The 20,936-nt window shown below is 41.7% G+C and overlaps 1 protein-coding gene across 1 annotated transcript in view; it reads right to left on the reverse strand.

Moving 5' to 3' along the window:
* Positions 1–11,158: 11,158 nt before the first annotated feature.
* Positions 11,159–20,936, reverse strand: part of PDIA5 (protein disulfide isomerase family A member 5) — a 97,891-nt gene continuing 88,113 nt past the window's right edge. The window contains exons 16-17 of the mRNA XM_038142278.1: positions 14,884–15,018; positions 11,159–12,402 (exon numbers count right to left, since the gene is read on the reverse strand). Coding sequence (XP_037998206.1) covers positions 12,322–12,402; positions 14,884–15,018 — 216 coding nt within the window. The 3' untranslated portion in view covers positions 11,159–12,321. The remainder of the gene's footprint in view (positions 12,403–14,883; positions 15,019–20,936) is intronic.

Raw genomic sequence — 20,936 nt, forward strand, 5'->3', positions numbered from 1 at the left:
AGGTCACCTGCTTGGTGAGGTAGTTTTTCTCTGAACATAAAAGCTCAAGAAAAAGTGATGTCCTGGAGAGCCTTTCCTGAGCATCCTTCTCTCAGTGAAAGCTGGCTGTTGGCAGGAACTGCCAAGGATGTGCACCACAAACAGGTCTTGCCAGAGCCTCGCAAGGGATGCAGCGCCTGCGTGTTTGAATACACAACTTGGCATCTGCAAGTCAGCATCTTGGCCTGTCAGGAAAAAACTGTCCCCAGTCAGGCTTCTGTAGAGTGGAGCACGGGAACATTTCAATCCTTGACAATGTACAGGTAAAGCACACATTCAGAAGATGATACATTAATCTGAATAATTTCCAGAGTCCTTATCCTGTATAAACAGAGTGCACAGTATTACAAGCTGCTACACAGTTTAACAGCTTATGATAGCATCTACTATAATACAGAGAACTAGTGATTACTTAATTAGAGGCTGTCTAAAGGTTTGTGATAAGTGCATGCATGTGTAATTTTAATTTTTCTAGTTCTTCTGAACTGTTTATCTTTCAACCCTAAAATTCTCTTAACCTTTTGTAAATGTTTTAAAGAAATAAGATTAGCATTTTCCATTTACATAAACAGGATTTCAAGTATTGTATGTACGTGTATTAGTTAAGATTCCTAGGGGAACAAAACCACATTATTCTTTATTTTCAGGTTAACCTGGCCCCAAGAGGTTAAATAAATCACACAAGGTCGCTTGAGGGAGGTAGTGGCAGAGTCAGAAGTGAGGTTACAGCTCCCAGCTCTCATGGTGAACTTAAATCATATGTGTTATTCAAGAATTTGCATGGCTAACAAGCCAGTTACACTTTAAATTGTGTCTTTTCCTTGTCCCATTGACTCCCCTAAGACACAGAAGCAGTAGAACATTGTCAGAGGGGCAGCGTGCAGTGAATGCATTAGTGAAAGCTGCAGCCAGAGATAAAACATTCATAAGAAGTAAATCCAGTCAGTGCAAAGGGTGGAAGAATGAGGTGTTTCAGAATGAGGAGGAGAGATGAGGAGACAAAGAGATGTGGACAGTGTCAGAGGTTGGAGGGAGGGTGGCAAGGGAGTGCCCACGGTGCCAAACCCCTCAGAAATGCCAACCGGGGGCTCTACATGAGCAAAACAGAGAAGCCATCACTTGGAGTGTGTCATCAGCCAGCTGAAAGCAAAGCCCAACAGGAATGCTCAGAGATGAGTTAGGACAGGATTTACCTCACTGATGTTCAGTGATCTGGAAATTGCCCTCTGTGAAGAAGCTCTTTGTTGCTATTTCTCCTCAGTCACTGCAGGGAGCAGACATGTCCAGCTGCATTTATGCACCTTGGCTTTGGATGACTTAAGGTAGGGAAGACAAACCCTTAGGCTCTGTACACTGGATTTAAACATGACTTTTAAATCAGATTTCCCCAAGGAAAAACACCCAGCTTGAGGAGCTGGCAGCAGTTGTGTTCATCAGTGATGGAGTCACAGGAGCAACACAAAAGTAAGGTTCTGAAAGGAAAATTCAGCTTCAGGGGTTTTTTTTTTTCAGCAAATTAAACTGTGGAATATATCAGATTACTGATCAACTTTGTAACTGTTTTCAGGTGGAAAATAAAAGCCTTCTCTGATTTAGACTAATTAAACCCAAAGCCTTCATATCTTTCTCTTTTTTTAACCCAAAAGGCAAAAAAATCCCTCTTCTGTTTACTACACATTTCTCATTCTATTGCTCCTTTCTCTGTACCATTTTTTTTCTTATATCTTTCTTAAAGTTTGGTGCTTGAAGCTGGAGGTATTATTCAAGCTGAGGTTTTAGCTAAAAACCAGACTAACAACCATTAATATGCTTCCTCTTCCTTGGATAGCACTGTCAATTCCCAGGAAAAAACAGGTATGTTGAATTAGTGAATTCAGGTGGAGTGCAGCCCTGCTGCATCACGAGGCCTTTGCACTCCGAATCAGGCTCCTGAAATCATGGCACTAGCTAAAAGCCCGGGACTTTCTAACAATTTTGCACTCTAAAAAATTGCATTTGATTTTCGAGGTTTTAGAGAAACCTGTGTCCATAATCGCAAGAGCAAGGATTATACTCACTGGAATGAGCTGCTCTTGCTAACACAGCATCAGCAGAAGTGTGAGCAAGGTCATAAAAATCATCAGCAGAATATGCAGTTTATTTCCTTGCTTCTCTTTTTTAAAAACCTCCTCTGCTGATTCAGTCCTAAGGTTCTGTGCTGGGCCCAAAAGTTTCTTTCCTGGAACACTAGTATTTAACTCTCAAGGGCTTTGCAAGACTGATGCAACCTCATAATGTCACAGAAAGTCTCTCACTGGCAATGAATGCAGCTGTTAGAACAAAATACAGTGTTGTCCCAATGGCTCTTGTTGCAGCAGGGCCCAGTATGATCTCCTGCATAAAGAACATCCTATTTCTGAAAAGTAATCTTCACACTGCATCTCAATTAGATTGAAAAGCAACATGTTGTTAATGTATTTTTATTTACAGGGCCATAAGCATTATAGGCTTATGGAAATAGCATGAGTGAGCTTTTCTGATGATCATGTCCCAAGCCATTCCAACAGTGATGGGCTCTCTTTGGGGCTTTTCTGCTTACTTTATTCCCTTTCTGGTAGAAGCAGCAGATCTGAAAAGCCACATGAATATACTCCTAGTACACATAATCCCTTTAGTTCCCTGCATGACTGTAATTGAACATATTGGCAGACTTTGTTTGTATTTAAATATTTTCATAGAAGGGAAAGTCATTCCAAGCTGATCACTTCATGAGGCCAAAAATTTCATTATGAGCCATTTGAACAATTACAATAAATAAAAAAAATCATTATTTGTCAATGCAGTTGTGCCATAAACACTATAATTTATATTAAAAGAATTCTTAGTCCCTAATGAAATTTGTCTTTGTTTACGATAATCACCACAACAAATTTACTAAGTAAATTTGTAAGAGTAAGAAAGAAAACACATATGGTTTTGTAATCCACAGTTAGGTTGTTCTATTTGAAATTTAATTCAGAAGGATAGAGAGGTTTCTCAGGACTGAAGGGATTATAGGTACTGTAATATCTAATAACATTGTAAGATGGAGGTGCTGGCTCACTGTAATAGAAACCCACTAAGACACAGGATAGGCAGGACTTTCTGGATTATCAAATCCAGTCCCCAGGTAGGCAACTGGATCACATGGTCCATTTAATACATTTTGTGAGCTTCACAAAAAGCTAGGTATGGTTTCATCCCTATAACTTTTATACCCTCACTGTGCAGGTGGATAAAGAACACCTAATTGATAGTCTAAATTATTCATGGCCAATTTATACCCAATTGCTCATACATGCAGATGGCCTACCCTTAATATTCCCCCTACCTGATGTATTTACAGAAAGTAATCAAACCACATCTCACTCTTCAGCTCTGGGCTGAACAAGCCCCCTGTGCACCCTGTCCTTTCATGAAAGGCTCTCCAGTGTTCTCTTAGCAGCCCTTTGCTGTACCCACTTCATTAAGAACCCATCTTTCTTTAACACAATCAGAATAATGTGTTTTATTCCAAAAAAATCTTACTAGGGTCTTATTCAAGGATGTTCATACTTCCCTTGCTTTGCTAGAAATTTGTCTCCTACTGCATTTTAGAGTTTCAGTTGCCTTTTCCATGCCCTTGCTGCACTGAAACATGAAATCTTCCAGTGTCATTGGAGGTTTCCTGCAGAATTTTGTCTGCTGCTACCTCCCTTACTCCTGTGTCCTCGCTCTTCAAGGACATTGAGCTCTTGCTGTGTGATATTCTGAACTTTCTCTACACTCATGATACCTCCTAACTTGGTGGCTTCAATGTATTTTTATGATCAGACACCTCTGGTTTCCAAATAGGTCACTGATGAAAATAATACCAATCAGTCTTAAAACTTACAGTTTAGGAGCTCTGAATAATTTCCTTTCAATACAGTTCAGCTTCTCATCTTCCAACACCATGTATGCCTTGCAGTTCCTCTATAAATCTCAGACTTCTCCATGCAGGAGATATAAATTTATACACGGCTCCTCATTGGCTATTTTATTCAGGTCCAGACAGCCACATTTCCCTTCTTTGTCTAGCTAATTAATTACTCTATCAAAGAAACCTATCGAATTAGTTTGATATTATCTAGCCTTGGTAAATACCCATTCCATTTTATTCTGTTTTCCAGCGACTGTCATGACTTGTACAATTCTCTCCTCCCACATTATTTCCAAAAGCCTGATATAAAATATTGCTGTACACAAAACAAAATATATTGTGCTTTTTCAGTGAAAAATCCATGTTTTATTTGTCTATGGTATAGATTAGTTATTTACAGCAATACACAATTTTGACTAGCAGGTAGTGTTGAGCTGCAGTTATAGATTGGTTGACTCTATATTCACAGCAGAAATGTATGTGCATTCTTTTTTTTTATTCTAAATAGTGTTAGTATCACTTTTTGAAAGGATTGCAATACAAATTTGGCAGGCTGGTCCAACTGAGACACAGCCCCACATGCAACAGGGTCTCTTGCAGAACAGCTTTGTGGTTAACTGATACATGTTGCAGAAAATCAGAGGACAACAGGTACAGTGACTTGTATGGTGATCACAGGCATTGGACGTGGCAGAAATACAGGTTTTGAAGAGCAGAGAAGAGTCGGGGAGGATTTGGCTGAGAGGTGCTGGATGATTGTTACAGATAGAGATAAATTGCAGAGAGTGTTGTCTTCTTTGTGCTTAATTTTAATTATGTTGTGGGCAGTACACAAATGGGAAGAAGAGCTAGTAAGAAACGAAATCAAGACTTGAATTTCAAGTCCACGGCTGACCCACAGACTTTGTGTGTCCTTGGGCAAAATGCTTTGTTGGGGTTTTTTTCTGTCTCACTGCCTCATCTGTAAAACAGAGATAACACTACTTCTTTTTTCCCAACCTGACTATTTACATAATAAAAGCCTTTCCATGCATGACAGACTCTTATATATTTGTACAGCATCTAGAATAATGAGGACTTGAATCTTGGGACTACAACACAAACAATACACAACAATTAGGATTATACATCCATCCAAAATGTACCTAATGCACCTCATAGTACAGTACCTTGCCAGAGAGACATGACTTTATTCCATGGTGAATTCTGTTTCTTTGATTTCTGTAGTCCCTCCTCTTGTGCTGCTCTTTTGCCTAAGAAAAGCTTTGGCAGAGAGTTAAGCTTAAGGTAAGCAGTGACAATGGTTTTGTGGTGTGCTGCAGGTGGAAGGCATGATGGATCCCAAAGTCTGAAGGGAATGGCATGGAACTGGGCAGCATTGTGCAGCATCTCTGCATTTCTGCAGCAGCTCTCCTGTGGCCCCATTCACCTCTCACTGAATCAGGGAAAATCCGCCTTAAAGGATGCTCGTCCCTCTGTGAAAAGGGAAAAGAAGGAGCCTCTCAACCATATTGCCTCTGGGGAGGACTGTGCACCCACTGCAGGTGAGACCAACACAGAGCTCTCTTCTTGGTAAGCAAACCCTCACACCCTTGGAGGGGTCTCAGTACATTTGGGGATGCAGTAGTAAATGTTGGATGTGCTCATCCTGTTCCATGCTTGTGGGCTGGGGTACAGTAATAAGCATCCCTTCACCATCAGCCTGGTGGCTGCAGGATCAGAGATCCATTACTGTGCTTCACATTTTCCTAGGAAATGTTCTCTGAAGAGTTTATGCTCAGCTTGGAGAAAGACAGCTTCCCACGCCAGAACTTTGGGAAGTGGGAAGCTTTTTCCCCCCAGCATGTATGCCCAGAAGGTAATGCCAAAATATGTTGGAGGTCAGGCTGGGTTCACACTGTGATTTTTCATCGTGCTGAGAGAAAATAAAACAGAGGGTGCTTGGCTGCCCTGAGCTGGTGTGTCCAGGCCCTGAGGCTGGGCTGGCTCTGCAGCTACTTGGCATGGAGAGGAGGAAAAACATGCATAAATTAGGAGCTCTTAAGGCCAGTTTCCTTCTTTGGTCCCAGAATATCTGGCCGAGGGCATTTGTATTGCAGCAGCAGACCAACCCCTCGGTGCTGACAGGTGACACTCTTTAGTGCTTCCCTTGTGCTGGCAGATGCACCGCGACATTAATTACACTGTGCAGCACTGCCCTGGCTAAAAAACATGGATGTTAAAAAACCCTAACTTCATCCTTTTCTTCATGAGACTTTTACAAACAAAAAAAGCCAAGAGAAGTGATGGTAACTGCATCATTAATAATACATAGTTGTAACTGATTAGTTTGGTTTGCTGTCCTGCACAAGGAAGATGGCATTGGGCTGTGACTGTTGTCTTCTGGGAACCTAGGCTGGATACCAGATGTCTGTTACAAATGTTGGGCACCAAATTAAACACCCACACATCCTGAAAGGACCAGCAACACGACACGAAGAATTATTCATTTTGCCAGCAGTAAAATGACAAAGCAGAGGAGTGACAAATGCTCTAGATAAACCCAGAGCTCCAATTTAATGCATGGGATAAGGACCTCTTTTTCCAGATAAAGACTCCCAACTCTTGCAGTTTCTTACTTCTCCATAATTTAGCTGTGCACATATTTGGCATTTAGAGTGTGACGGATTTACACATTTGCTATCAAATGAGCTGCAAGAGCTAATCAGCTCGCACAGAATTGCACATATTAATGAAGAAGGCTCTTCTGCATGCCTGCGATGTAGACACCCACTTAACTGGGGCACCAGAGACTAATTTGAAAAGATTTTGTTCACGTAGCTCTTTTCCTATGATGAATGCTTGCAGGGAATCATGCTGTAGAGAGGGAGCAAGCAGTATCTGCAAAATCTGGCTAAATGGTTCTCATTACTGAGTGATGGAAGAGCAATAGGAAAGATAATTTATTAGTGGCTCAAAGCTAATGAGAATAATTAGCACTATTATGCTTTCTAAGCAAACACAGAATAACTGTTCCTTAAGGAGCAATGTCTCCCTGCAGCAGTGCCAAGTGCTCTGGGCAGGAGGACATGACTTCCAGGGGCAGGAATCTTACCAACCAACGACCAGGGCAGCTGCGTGGAAACACCCAGACATCCTATGGGCCTGTATTAGAGCTGTGATTGCCTAAATTTTGGGCTAACAGATCATCTTTTTTTTCTACCTCAAAACCAACTACACTGGGCTGATGAATAGAGTTTACTCTTCAGCTTAACTCCTCGGAAACCACAGGCTGGAAATTGCTGCCTTGGATACTGGGTTTTTTTGCAATGTTGCATCACACAGTACCTTCCAAAACCTTGCAAAAGCCGAGCCAGTCGACAGTGCTTTGCAGGGAGCACTTCAGCAGCAATGGTCAGTCCCCAGGAATCCTGGCTGCCAGCAGAAAAAACGGCATTTGGCTTCATTTCCTTTTTAGACACCCAGGTATCCTCCTTGTCCATTCTGTAAATAAAAGCAGGATGTGCAGAGAAAACACAGCATCTTCTTATGATCAGTCAAGGAAACGAATGGGAAAAATTCTGGTTTCCAATCAGTTCCAGCACAGAGCAGTAATGTACACAACCGGATTAGCCAAAGGGCTGCACTCCTGTGGTTCCTGCAGAGCCATGGAATGCTCAGGGATGCTGGGCTGCCAAAGGCAAAGGAAATGCCAGCGTTTGGCTGCAGTGCTCAACACCTGCTGGTAAGAGCTGATTTCCCCCCCCCCCCCCCCCCCCCTCAGTTTTCAGAATTTACTCCTGCAATCTCAGTGTTCCATTACAGAGCCAATCCCACTACAGTGAGCTATTAAACTGAAACGAGGTGCACGTGGGCAGCAGTCCCCACTCCCCCGAGTGTGAGTGTCGTTTGGAGCAAATAGCTTGTTTCATAGTTTGTAAAACGCAGTTGGCAGGGGTTCAGTGTTATTCTAGGAAATCCATGTAGGCAACATTTCTTTCTTGTAATATAGCACTACCAGAAATATGGAGAGTGATTCTGATTTTTATTTTTTAAAAGGCAAACAGACAAAACATCTCTAGGCTATGTCACCAAGTCTTGACTTTTCTTTTAAAAAGCAGTTCGCCTCTACAATCAAAATCACCCATAAAGCAATTCCTTCTGAAACAAGACTCTCTGAAGCATTCTCTTAGAGCTTACTCATGATGGGAGTTTTATCTGCTTTTTTACTCCCAAATTAAATGCTGCAAGAACATAGACCTTACTTCTCTTATCTTTTTTCACCAGTAATATCAATCTATCTTTGCAAATGCCTATCAGAAGGATTTTAAGTTAGCAAGATTTGGGGACTTAATTTGGTCTGAGTGGGAGTTTAGAAAAATTCCCAAGGCTTTTTCACCCAAGTGCAACTGTTTAAGAGGGGCTTGGAGGTCAACATGACTGTCAGATCCAAAATGCAATTTTACATGGGGAGGAAAGAGGAAATGGAGATTTGTTAGGCTGCTTTTCTTGACACAAGATTGGAAAGCAAGTCTCTTCCAGTCTCTCTTGGAGGAGTTGGTCTGGTTTGAACAAGTAAGGACACAGTTACTGGGTCAGAGATAGGTGGATTACAACAGAGCCAAATCATCCTCTGAGGTGGCAGGGGCTGGGATGGAAGCTTACGCTCATCTTGGGACTCCCAACTTGTGCTTGCCATATCCCAGAGCATTCATTCTCCTGGGAACTTTTCCCTCCTTTTCCCTCCTTTTGATGGATGAAACAAATCCAACTTCTCAGGCTCTTTCATTAGATGGGAAAACCATTTCCTCTCCAGCTTCCAGTACGCACAAAATGCTTGGCGCTGCTGCCCTTCATCTCTTGGTCCAGCCACACAGCAGGACTAACACAGCCCTGTGGGCTATTTATATCTTGTTTAAGCCAACACTGGGGAACAAAATGATGCACAATCCTGGCTCAGCCTCTCTGCTGTGTACACGTTTTACCCTTCCTCGACAAGATTTAATCTGCTTAGGGTTAACTACGTAGCGGATGTCCAAGACCTTTGAATCACACCTTAAAAAGACTGAAAGACCAAACCCATAATTGCAAGAGCAGAATCTCTGATTCACTGCAAACCATTTGTTATCAGCAATTAAGTTTCTTGCTGATAAACGATTCATGACTTGAAAGCCCAGATTACTCACTTTTAACCACGGCAGAAATTCCTGTGTGATTATGAACGCCTGGGCTACGCATCTACTGCGACAGGCTGGGAAGTCTGAATGTGTGAAATGACCAACCATTTAAATACAGAAAATAGGAGCTCTTACATATATTTTTCATTCACAGTTTGTAAAAAATAACAACATGTTTCAATTTCAACATGACCAATGTCAATATAAACATAAACTGACTTCACTGGCACTTTAAAACACCAACTTTTGCTTTCCTGGAGGCAACAGTGAACAGAACTAAAACAGTGTGACTGACATCCAGACCTGGCCTACTAATTAAAAAGGCTTGAAAGCAAAACTCTTGAGCTCCTGGTGCACTCTAGTTCACAGTAACTAAGGCTTTTGTCAGCCATTTAATGTAATCATTTATGGTGTTCAAAACTGTATTTTTCAAAAAGCATTTAGACCATAAACCAGATGAGTCATGACCCTGCAACAGAAGGTAAATTATTCTCAAATATTTTATATTTGTGCATTAACACATGTACAACACATTTTTTCTTTAGCCAAGAAAAAATGAATGCCCAAGTCCAAGAAGCAACTGACAAAAGACTGAAGGGAAAAATGAGAGTTCCTAATTTTATTATGGTGTAACCAGCTGTAAGGAATTACTGGTCTGAAGCACAGTGTGCAATTGTCTTATCCTAAACATTTACCAAAGCCTATAATTCAAAATGATCCTGACTAGTGAAGTCACCATTGGCAAGCTATCATTTTTTTTCTTTTTTATTTTTGAAAAAGTCTACATTTCTCACCAATTAGCACAAACATAGGCACAGCCTATGCACAGAAATGCTCAACATTTTCTGGAGGCTGTATTTCTTTAGTGCCTGCTGCTTTGACTCTGAGATCAAAAGAGGCAGCAAGTTCTGGACTGATCATATTTGATAGTTTGCTAAAAGCAGAAGAATGCCTGTTTGAGATCAAATGGCATCGATATGTATTGTTTCCTAAATGCAGGGTGGAGTGCCTGCTACTTATGTGAGGATAGCTTGAAATAAAGAATTATCATGATGCTCTGCAAAGTGCTATACACAAGATAAGTAACTGTGCTAATTGAAAGGAAAAAAACAGAGAAAGAGTCTTCATAAATTAAGCTACTTTTACACTATGATATTATGTACTATCAGGCAGCTGGTTTTTTTTGGGTGAGGAGGCTCATCAGGTGCCTAATAAGAGAAGATACTTGGCGCAGCTCCATGGCCATTCCAATTGATGCTATGGTTAACAAGCTGGCCACCACACAAGGCCAATCAGCTCCTGGTATTCCACAGTACTCACTAATGGCTTCAGCAGCTGAACAGTGCCAAACAGACAGTGCCATTAATTGGGCAAGAGAGAGAAAGAAAAAACACCCAGGAAGGAGGCAAGATGCCATTCACCTCCTGAGCGGCCCCTCAGCACAGCCTGCAGATCCCAACTAGAAGAAAACGGGCAGGCTGAGGAGCAAGAAGAACGTTTCAGACCCAGGTCACAGCTTTCTGCTGTGAGAAGCTGTTTGTGCCTCCTGGAGTGCCAGGGCAGAGGAGTCTCACCCTCACACAGCACTCACCTGCAGTGTGACCCTCACACAGCACTCACCTGCAGTCTGACCCTCACACGGCACTCACCTGCACTGTGACCCTCACACAGCACTCACCTGCAGTGTCACCCTCACACGGCACTCACCTGCAGTGTGACCCTCACACGGCACTCACCTGCAGTGTGACCCTCACACGGCACTCACCTGCAGTGTGACCCTCACACGGCACTCACCTGCAGTGTGACCCTCACACGGCACTCACCTGCAGTGTGACCCTCACACGGCACTCACCTGCAGTGTGACCCTCACTCACGGCACTCACCTGCAGTGTCACCCTCACACGGCACTCACCTGCAGTGCTGCCCAGCACTCCCAAGGCCACAGGCAGTGGGAACTCATCCCGCATGCTCCAGCTCTTCCACCAGCTGTGGTCATTTGCCAGTGGGGAAGAAGCTGAACAAGACTGATTAATGATAAAAATACTTGTCCTTTTAAAAATTTATTTATAGTTCAAAGTGAATCACAACTTCCTGCCCTTCCCTCTCCCCTCCTGTGAAGACAGAAGTACCTCCAGATCAACTTTTTTTTTGTTTAAGCATCAAAAGCGTAACACATTTCAACTGCTGCTGATACAGGTTTTACAGTGATGACTGTCAGAGAGAGATTGTTTGTGCAACTCCTTAAGGAGCAAAAAGGAAAAAAAATCCCTCTTACAAATGCAGATAACTTTTGGAATGTAAACAGGTAATACACACAATTACTGCATTACCAGAAGTATTATGCATTTCTCAAAACAGCTGAACATAACACTTTACAACACATATTTGATATGACCCAATCATAACTTGAAGGGAAATTGCGTACCCTATAAGAATAACTATGTACTCCTATAAGATAGTCATTCCTGCCATAACTTACAGATGCATTGACAGTATTGATGCCAAAGGAGGGTTTAGTCTGATTAACCCATGCTCTGCTGATTTTTAATGTGTGGCTTAATTCACTCAATACATTTCATAAAGGTATGTAAACAGTTCTGATTTAAAGACCAGAGAGGTTTAAATGAAATTAACAGATCTGGACTGGTCAGTGTTAATGTCTTCATTAACTCAGATACCTTATCTATCCCTGAGCACCTTAAAATTGTTCCCTCCAAATCTCAGTCAAGAACACATAACTATTTCACAAGAATGAAAAACTTCATTTCAATAAATCTGTGACTTATAAATCCCGTTTTCCTGCACCGATTTAAACAAAACATAATAAAACAAACCCAAACCAAACTGTGTCCCCTCCCCTTTGTTTTTTACATGTACTGCAATAGCGGAACAAAAATTTCACCCTAACAAACAACATCACCTACAGACACACTACAGACTACAAAAATATTGCATAGGAGTGTCAGTGGGCATAGTCTCCCAACATGAGAGAAAATGCTAAGTTTTCTTTAAAACATTATGGCAACATTCTAATTTATTTTCTTTTTAAAAATCAAGTGGTTTCACTTTATTTCAAAATTGTACAAAATGGCCATGGCTGTTTATAAAAAAAAGTCTCTGTCTTGAGAATACGTGAAGTCTCAGGTGCATCAACAAAAGACCTGGAACCATTCACAGTGCAGCGGAAAGCTTCTTTTGAGGCAGAAACTACAATTCATCCTTCTTCTTTCCTACTCTTTCATGATCTCTTTCTCTCAGGGTTCTCATGAAAGTGGTGAATCCAGACTCCTAGTTTTGAAGGAAGAAAAATATGGGTCATATTTTTACCAACAAAGCAAAACAATGCATCAAGAACACTTTGAGCTTCTGTATCCCAGCAGAATATAAACTAAGGAGCAGTTATTTATTTTCTGTAGCCCACGGCAGAATAGAGACCAGGGAGCAGTTACTGCTTCTGCATTGCCTCATCGTGCAATACTCTGGCCCAGTGCTGCTCCACTGCAAGGGGAAAATGTCCATGCATATCCCACATGTCAAACTTTGAAGAGATGGGACACAGAGAAATGTCCCTAAAACTCATAGGACAAGGTAAAATCTGTCACTAGAAGTGCCATTTATGCCTTTTTGTTGAAAACACTCAAAAGATATTTTCAAGCTTTGTATGCTATTTGAGTAATTTTAAAAGCAGTTACTGGATTGTTTGTTGACACACTTTTGCAGTCATCCTCTAATAGTTTTGATCACAATTTTTCTCCTTCTCCAAACATTCAAATGATGGAAACCACTTTTTTTTCCCCCAAGTTACTATTAAAATTATTATCAAAAATTTCAAACCTGGCTGTCTAGATGCCAACCTCTGTATTTCAACAACTTGTGATTTAAGGCTGTTGAATACCACCAGTTTCCTTTTCCAAGGAAAGCTGTGAACACAGCTCTCAGGCATTTCAAAAGGCTCAGATGGATGAAGGTGTGAACACCCGTGTTGGAATACACTGACTACTGGTACCCCAACATTGAAGTTTTCTGGGAAAGCGACACTGCTCCCACCCAGTCTGACCATTTTTTCATGTAAACAATCACAGAACATACCGCTCAAAACTGGTGATGAAGAGGGAAAATACCAAAGGTAGAGAGCAACTAACAGAAGTTAAAGACTTAAAAGAATGTTGTGGAACAACAAAACTAAATAAACCCAACCCAAACCACAAGGCTGGTAATCTTTTAGAAGGCCGAACAATAAAAAGCTTTTCTAAAACTATTCAAAATTCTTCCACTGAAAATAAATGAAGTGACAAGCTTCAGCCCTTTGTCACCTGGAGACATCTGGCAATCAGCAGCCCCCGTGACAGGCACTGTGCTAAGCACTGCCTCCAGCATCACCATGATAAGAGATAACAAACCCCAATTCAATGCTGCACAAGCAGAAGACCATAGGGTCCCCAGGGAGAGGTGGAAGGGGAACAAAGCAGCCATCAGCAGAGAGACCGGGATGTTCCTCTTGGGTAATTTTTACCCAAGAAAGGGTTGGCTGCATAGAGGGGATTTGTTAGTCCACTTGCCAGCATATGGATAAATATCTCCTAGCTCCTGGGGCCTCAGAGCACTCCTGTATTGGATATAAATTCTTTTTATCAGCCACCACAGATCCTTCCTTTTATATATTGTTTCTCTAAGAATGGGTTAGAAATGCAAAAACTGCAGCTGAAATCTTACTTCAATTGTTGGCTACTGCACCTATCTTTACTTTTAAGAAAAGATCCGGAATTGGAACTAAACACAGTATCCATAACAACGGCTGGATCAGCACCATGAAATGGTAATTACTGGAGTCCAAGTATGCTGAAGAAAACTGGGAGGCAAAGCTCCATGAAGACTTCCCCAAGATCCTGACCAACAGAGAACCTCAGAACCTGGCTTTTTAATTCGTGCTTCTGTATAATTTTCTGAGCTCTAACAGCAGCAATATCTTTCAGGCAAGAATCTTTTTCAGAATCACCGCATGGCTCAAAGACCCCAAGTTTTTCTTGCAGACCCCAGGCAATCAATGGCTGCTGAGGAGTAACTTCCCTCTAGGAGGTTATGACAAAGGTGGCCCACAAATAATTGTATTGCTTCCTTATTATCAGGCACTTTACAACTACTGAAGCCATTATGCCATTTCTGCCCCCATTTCTTGCACTCATAGCAAGAGTCCTGGCCACAGCAGGACAAAAGAATGAAACTTCAGCCCAGGGGTAGATGGCATGATTTGTCTTCCCATCCTGAGTGCCAGGAGTGAATCTGATTCAGGGCAAATGAGATATTTACTTTCCTCTAGTCTCCAAAGGACAGCTTTGTCCTGGCTATAAAACCAATGGTCTGTCACCATTTGGCAGCCTGGTGGATCTGTAACACGTTTGCAGTGTCCATGCAATCCAGAACTGACAGGAGTTAAGCCCTGTATTTTCTAGCATTTCTGCCAGCAGCACATGCAATAAACCCTTCCCTTTCACTCAGTCCAAATTCACTCACAGACTTCAGCTTAAAGAATAAAATATACAAAGAATATTACCAAATCTAATCCTTTTTCCTCTTCTCATGCTCCTAAAAATAGACCAAGAGTGTTCCTAATGCAGAGATGTACTGGGGTGTGGTACACTATGATTCATCCATGTAAGACAGCAACAGAGGCATGGTAAAAAATTCACTCTGCAGTTTTCATTTGCAAAGCAGAACAGGCAGAAGAGACTTCCCTCCCTGTACCAGGTGATGACTCTTGCTTTCACTTACCCCTCGATCTCCAGTATATTTTTCCACAAATTTCCCATAGTTGTAATAGTTGAAGGTGGGGTAGCCATCGACCCCCTCCTGCTTACACAGGTCATGATTCTGTCCTTTGGCACAGTCCACTGCAGCGTAGGCGATCTGAAACACAAGAGATCACACTGAGGCAGGAGAGGACAAAGCAAGAACCCATTTCATGGTGATACTGCTGCAGCACTGAGAGAGACCCAAGTCTTCTGCCAAACATACAATGGCTTCTGTAAGGGCTTAGCTGTGGAGGAAGAGCAGAGGATGGTCATAACCTGGCCTGTGCATGGCACGCTCAACTCACAGAGCAGAAAATCACCTTTGCAGCCTTCCAACTGAGCTCTACGTTAAGACTCCAAATAGGAAATCCAGAGGCTGGATTAATAAAACCAAATCCAGGCACACTGGTCACAGCTCTGTCATGCTGCAATATTTTTCCTCCGCTTTGGTTTTAAGTGATGAACAGTGACAGTGGCTTTGGTGATGGTAACGACCCACCTAATCCAACTTCGTTCTGTGGCATTGCTAAAAAGTTACCAAACATGGCTGGTCACTTATGCAGCCTATTCACAGACTAATGATTTCTACTCCAAATAGCTTTTCTAAACTCCATGCAGTTCTTCCAAGGTCAGATGGGGATGGGTGAGAAGCCAGAGCATCGTCTACCAAGCACTGCATGTACAGAAAAAGGTTGCTTGCTTACAATCTCAGCCTGGGTTTGTATTTCCTTTCCTGTCTTCTTCCAGGATTGTACATCAAATGCAGCCATTAGCAAAGTGGGCTTTAATTCCTTTTTAAACCTCTAGATGCTACTGTCACACAGACAAACCCTGAGTAGGAAAGAGCCTGCCACACTTTCAGCCTATTGACAGTGAAGCAACACCCTCAGTCCCTGCCTGCTTCCACACAGGCAGGGCGAGGAAACACAGCCTCGCAGCCCCAGAGCAGCAGCTCGGAACATTCAAGTCCTGACTCTGTGAAGTATTGAGCAGGGGCTGCCCTTAACAGTTCTGATGCTGAAACAAAATGTAATTCATGGGCTTCTACTCAAAGCAACTGAGCCCCGTGCTGAGATTTCACCCTGACTGTTCCTGTGAGCAGCAGTTTGGGCTCTGAATGCAGGTGCTCACATAAGCTCTGCCTCCACAGCCCGAGCCAAGCCCCGCTGAAGGGCAAGCACGTTAAAGTACAACCTATGTAAAGAAACCAAACAAATTAGAGGAATGACTTTTGCAACTTTTTTGTGGGTTACAATTTATCAAGTGCTAATTTCATAGCAGACACATCCTAATTTGAAATTTCCATTCCACAAGCCTCCTTCAAACAGCTGATCAAAATACCTTTTGCTTGCATGATTTTAGGGTTGCGGTTGAACTGTTCTTCCATAATTAAAAGATCACTTAATATTCCACAAAGTCCTCCTGTTTCATGGTGACACTGTCAAAATGGGAAAACCTGATCTCATTATCCTAGTAGTAATTAAAGAGATTGGCAAAGCCAACTTCAGTTAATTTCCTTGTTTTGTTTAGGGGTTAAAAGCCTGACAAGACAATTCTCAGTATGATCTTGCTTGGTCTGTCTTCAAGTGGAAAGTACTAGATACAGTGAACAGTGTTCTTACCTTAAATATCTGGTTTCTGATTTTAAACATTAATAAGAACCAGAACCAGGACTTTTGAAAGCTGTTAAAAACATGTATCATGTATGAGCCTGTTTTTTTTTTTTTTCTTTTTGTAAACACAAAGACTCCTACACATTCAAGGGAATAATAAACTGTAGAAGAGTTGCATCTAAGTATTTCTGCCTTCCTGACCTCAGCAGCCAGCCAAAATTTAGGCTACTTCTGTGTAAAGAAAGGCTTAGAATGGAGACAAACTTTTATTTCATGACACAGCATGAAGTAGAAAGAATACCAGAAGTCCTGATTTCCTAAAAACTAGAAGAATAAATAAAATAATCTTTTTTGTTACTGCTCTAAATATCACACAGGGAGAGATTACAGCTAAAAAAAGGGGAAAGTATGCATGTGCTTATCCAGATCTTAGTAGCTGGTTTGAAACATTCAACTGTTGTGACTGATGACCCATCTGTTCTCAGTGTCTTGGAGATTAAGAAAATTAGTTTTTAGTATACTGGGAGGAAGAGGGAAGAAGGAAAAGCAACTCTCTTTATCTGTACCTCTGGAAATATCTAAACTGGTACCGGCTGGAGCAAAGCATCCAATTTAATTTACAAAAGGATTTTGTGAGAACAGCCCCCAGTGAGGAGAGGGTGCAGTGCAGGAACGCAAGGCTATAAGGCACTGTTAACCTTGTTCAGAACATCCTCACCAGTTGCCTCAGAACAGATGACTGATGGACCTTAAAGAGGTGGCTTCTTTAACGTGGCTCAGTAGTGTCCTTGAGACACAGCTCTCCTCTACAGCACGTGGAAACCTGAGCTGGCCCATCTGTGCCTTAGCTGTGCACACAAAGATCCCAGTGTAAGTCTGTCCACGGCAGCCACACGAGCCCAGTGCCGTGTCTAATGCAACAGGTCTAACAGCACATCTGGAATAGTAGCTGGGGGATGTGTCCATGGTATGTCCCCTCTGCAATGCTCCTAATGCAAGCTCCCACACAGCCCCACCACTGCAACCACAGCTCTTCAGAACACATGCATTTGGTTATTTTTACAGCCAGGGAGAGAAGAGGAACGGCGATTTTCAAAAGCCTTGTAACTCATAGAGACGTGAGCAAAATTTCATAGAGGAACATCTAATTCCCAAGACTGTATCTGAGGCTGCATTCAATGCCTGTTGCCAACAGTGGCTGAGTAAGAGTACTTAGGAGAGCTTGAGTGATTACTTTAGAGTGGAAATGTTAAGGCAGCCTAAATATAGAGGTTGCTACCATCTCTGTGCACTCATTATCATAGCATCACAGTCCTAATTGTCTTGCCTGTCTCACAGCGGAAGATCAAATATAGTGCACTGAGAGAGGAGAAAAGTGATGCTGGAAAACACTTGTAGCAAAACACACTTCTGGACTGAGGACCAATTCTCATCTCCATTCCATCAACTCCAGACAGCTGAACTCTGAGACACACCAGAATTTCAGCAAATAGCACTGATGCCCTTTGCTTCTTTCTGTTTGTGTTTTCATGGACTGTGAATACAGTCATCAACTCCACTGCTGATAGAGGAATGCTCTGTCACTCTGTCCTACCAGAGTGAATTCCTGCATGGCTGTACTGAAAGGCTGCTTGTAAAAAGATGCAGAATCCTGGCTCAAGTCAGCAGTGATACACTGTAGGGAAAGTTTCCTCTCATTCTCAACTCTCTTAGCAACAGTCAGCTTTTCTGCTTCACTAAAGAAGGAAACTGAGTCAGGAAAAGTAACAACCCAAAAAAACCTCTCTCAAAATGCGGTTAAAGACTTCTGGAGACTATTCCTCTCAGAACTGATCTTCATATTCAACTACCAGCAACAAGTTACACAGAAGTGCACTGGAGAGCACAGGTTAGCAAGACCTACATGCTCTAACTGCAAACCCACTAAGTTTATTCAACCAGAAACTGGAGACATATTAAGCATAAGACATCCATAGTAGGTGTCCATGAGACAAGACACTTGGCATCACCTCTCACAAATTCCTTTTCATCAAGAGGGAAAAACCCTCTAAAAATACGAGAGAAAGAAATTCTGCTAACACTGGTCTAACATTTATGTGGGTGTGTGTGTATATGTCCATTATGGAAAAATCCAGTGTAACAGCTTTCAGAAGGCAAGATTGATTTTAGGGATATTTTGATTGTTAGGGCTAAAATTTAATTTCTTGAGCTTTCCTCTAACCAGAGGGGAAAATCCACTGAAAAAACATTTCAGGGAGAAAAAAGCTCTAAGTGCTATATCTGCAACATGCACAAAACTCCACGGGATTATGGATTCTCTATAACCCAAAGCTCTGCTGCCTAAGTTATTGACAACACATCATTATATACAAGTCCTTTCTCCAGAGCCAATGCTGTTCAGGTCTATCACCAGCCTGTGCAGTAGCTGTAGCAAGAATAGAAATGTTATCAAATGAAAAGATAATCAATCAGAGACTGCGGACCCCAAAGGAAGTTTCTTGGAGCACATCCAACTTTCTTAATTTTACAAGGAGATCCTCACAAGTGGTATGCACTCTATAATAATGAATAGTTTTAGGTGGGTATGTACAGTAATGCATAATAATGATAACAACAGCAACAACAATAATCCATCAAATAAGTATGCATTTCTCCATAGTCAGGATAGGTTAATATGAGTCTGGAAACATCTGGGACTGGAAAATTCCTTTATTTGAAAAAGAAATCCCACAACGTTTCATGGTTCTACCAAAAAACTGGGAGCTTAACTACAGAGCTGCAAACTTAACTCAGCATGGCAATAGACTGTGAGCAGTGTATGAGCAGCTCTGAAGAGCTCTGAGGAAATAGAGCATGGCATGTTTTTCAGATGAAGAGGACTGATCACAAAAGCTGAGCTGTTGCAAAAACCAGAACTTTTCATTTAGGTGCTTCAGTAGAAGTGGAGCTATGCCAAAAATACAACCACTGGTCTCCAGGTGCCCCAAATGTAACAGAAGGGTGATGCCTTATTTTGTTGCTAAGTGTTAGAAGGAAAAAGAAGTACTGGCAGTATAATCTAATCATACATCAAAAATCACAGTTCCCTTCCAACAGAATTATGAAACAACTTTTTGCCTTAGAGGGATCTTAGAGGTAAGAAACACAATTACATTGAACGGTTCAAACAGATGTGTAGAAAATTGAAAGTGGGATCCCTTGACCTTCCAGGTAACTCCTCCTTTCTGCTCTTAAAGCTTTCTTTTTAACAGTTTGCTTCCCAGTCACCACATGATGATATAGTAAAAATAACCCCCTGCAATCCTAGCTGCTCTCCAGTTAAAATATGTACTGCCACACGCTGGTTTATTGATTCAAGAAAATAAATCTCTGCTAGAGCTAATATTGACTTTTGTTATGAAAATGGAAGTGAATAGCTAACTGAATATTGATTTGAGAGAGGAATGATATTTGATAAGCTTAAAAAAAGTAAAAACAAAGTTGCAGCATGGAAATAAATGCTTCCAAGCAATATTTTAAAAGTAGAATCAATTTCAGATGACAATTAACTGATTACTAGTAAAAAAGTCTGTTGTTGCCAAATATCTTAAAAGCACCTGTAAATAAGACAGATGTGCATTCTTCCTTATGATTACTCCATGGGTTTCTATTTATATCACCTGTTCTGGATCCTAACAGCAGTTAGGGACTGGCCTGCTAAAGCTTGCTTCACTTCAGCTACTGCTCTCAAAGTGAAAGGCCTTGCAAATGGGAGCTTCATTATTAGTTGCCCTGATGTGGCATGGCACCATTACAGGAGGTGCAGTTCATCAGCTGTTCTCAAAGCAGGCCTATTTGCAAGGGGGACATCCATTAGTACAACATGATGTACAGTGCTAACATCACATATTTAATGAGTCTAATTAAAAAGGAATTCAGCACATGCTTTTTAAGCAAACAGGGATCAAATTCCTTGCCAAACTAAAATATTATCTCATTTGGATAACTCTGTACAGTCATTTGGTTGGTATAATAATTTTAAACTGTGATTCACAATACACATTGGAGACCAGTTTCACTGCTGACTGACCCACTAACACCCCAGCTCACCCCATTTGCTGCACCCTTTGCAGCAATTGCTGCCACAGGTGTTTCTGTGGGAACTCACTAGAACCCAGCTGTGGTGCTCAGATTTGGGTCAATGCATTTGTACAGGAACAGTCTCCCATGCAAATGGGAAGAATGGTCAAAAAGCAGCCCAGGACTGCCAGAGATTTGTTACTGAGAGGCCTTGAAGAGTCAAGAGCTTTCCTCCAGCAAATCCAAGCTGGAAATCAGAAATCAGTTCCTTCAAGCTGAGCTTTGGGATCAGCCAAAAGGCAGAATGCAGCTTTTTTAAAGATTTCGTTTTCAAGAGAGACTGTAGAGCAGTTACTGAACA

Source organism: Motacilla alba, chromosome 7 (genome assembly GCF_015832195.1).
Source record: "Motacilla alba alba isolate MOTALB_02 chromosome 7, Motacilla_alba_V1.0_pri, whole genome shotgun sequence".
Taxonomy (NCBI): domain Eukaryota; kingdom Metazoa; phylum Chordata; class Aves; order Passeriformes; family Motacillidae; genus Motacilla; species Motacilla alba.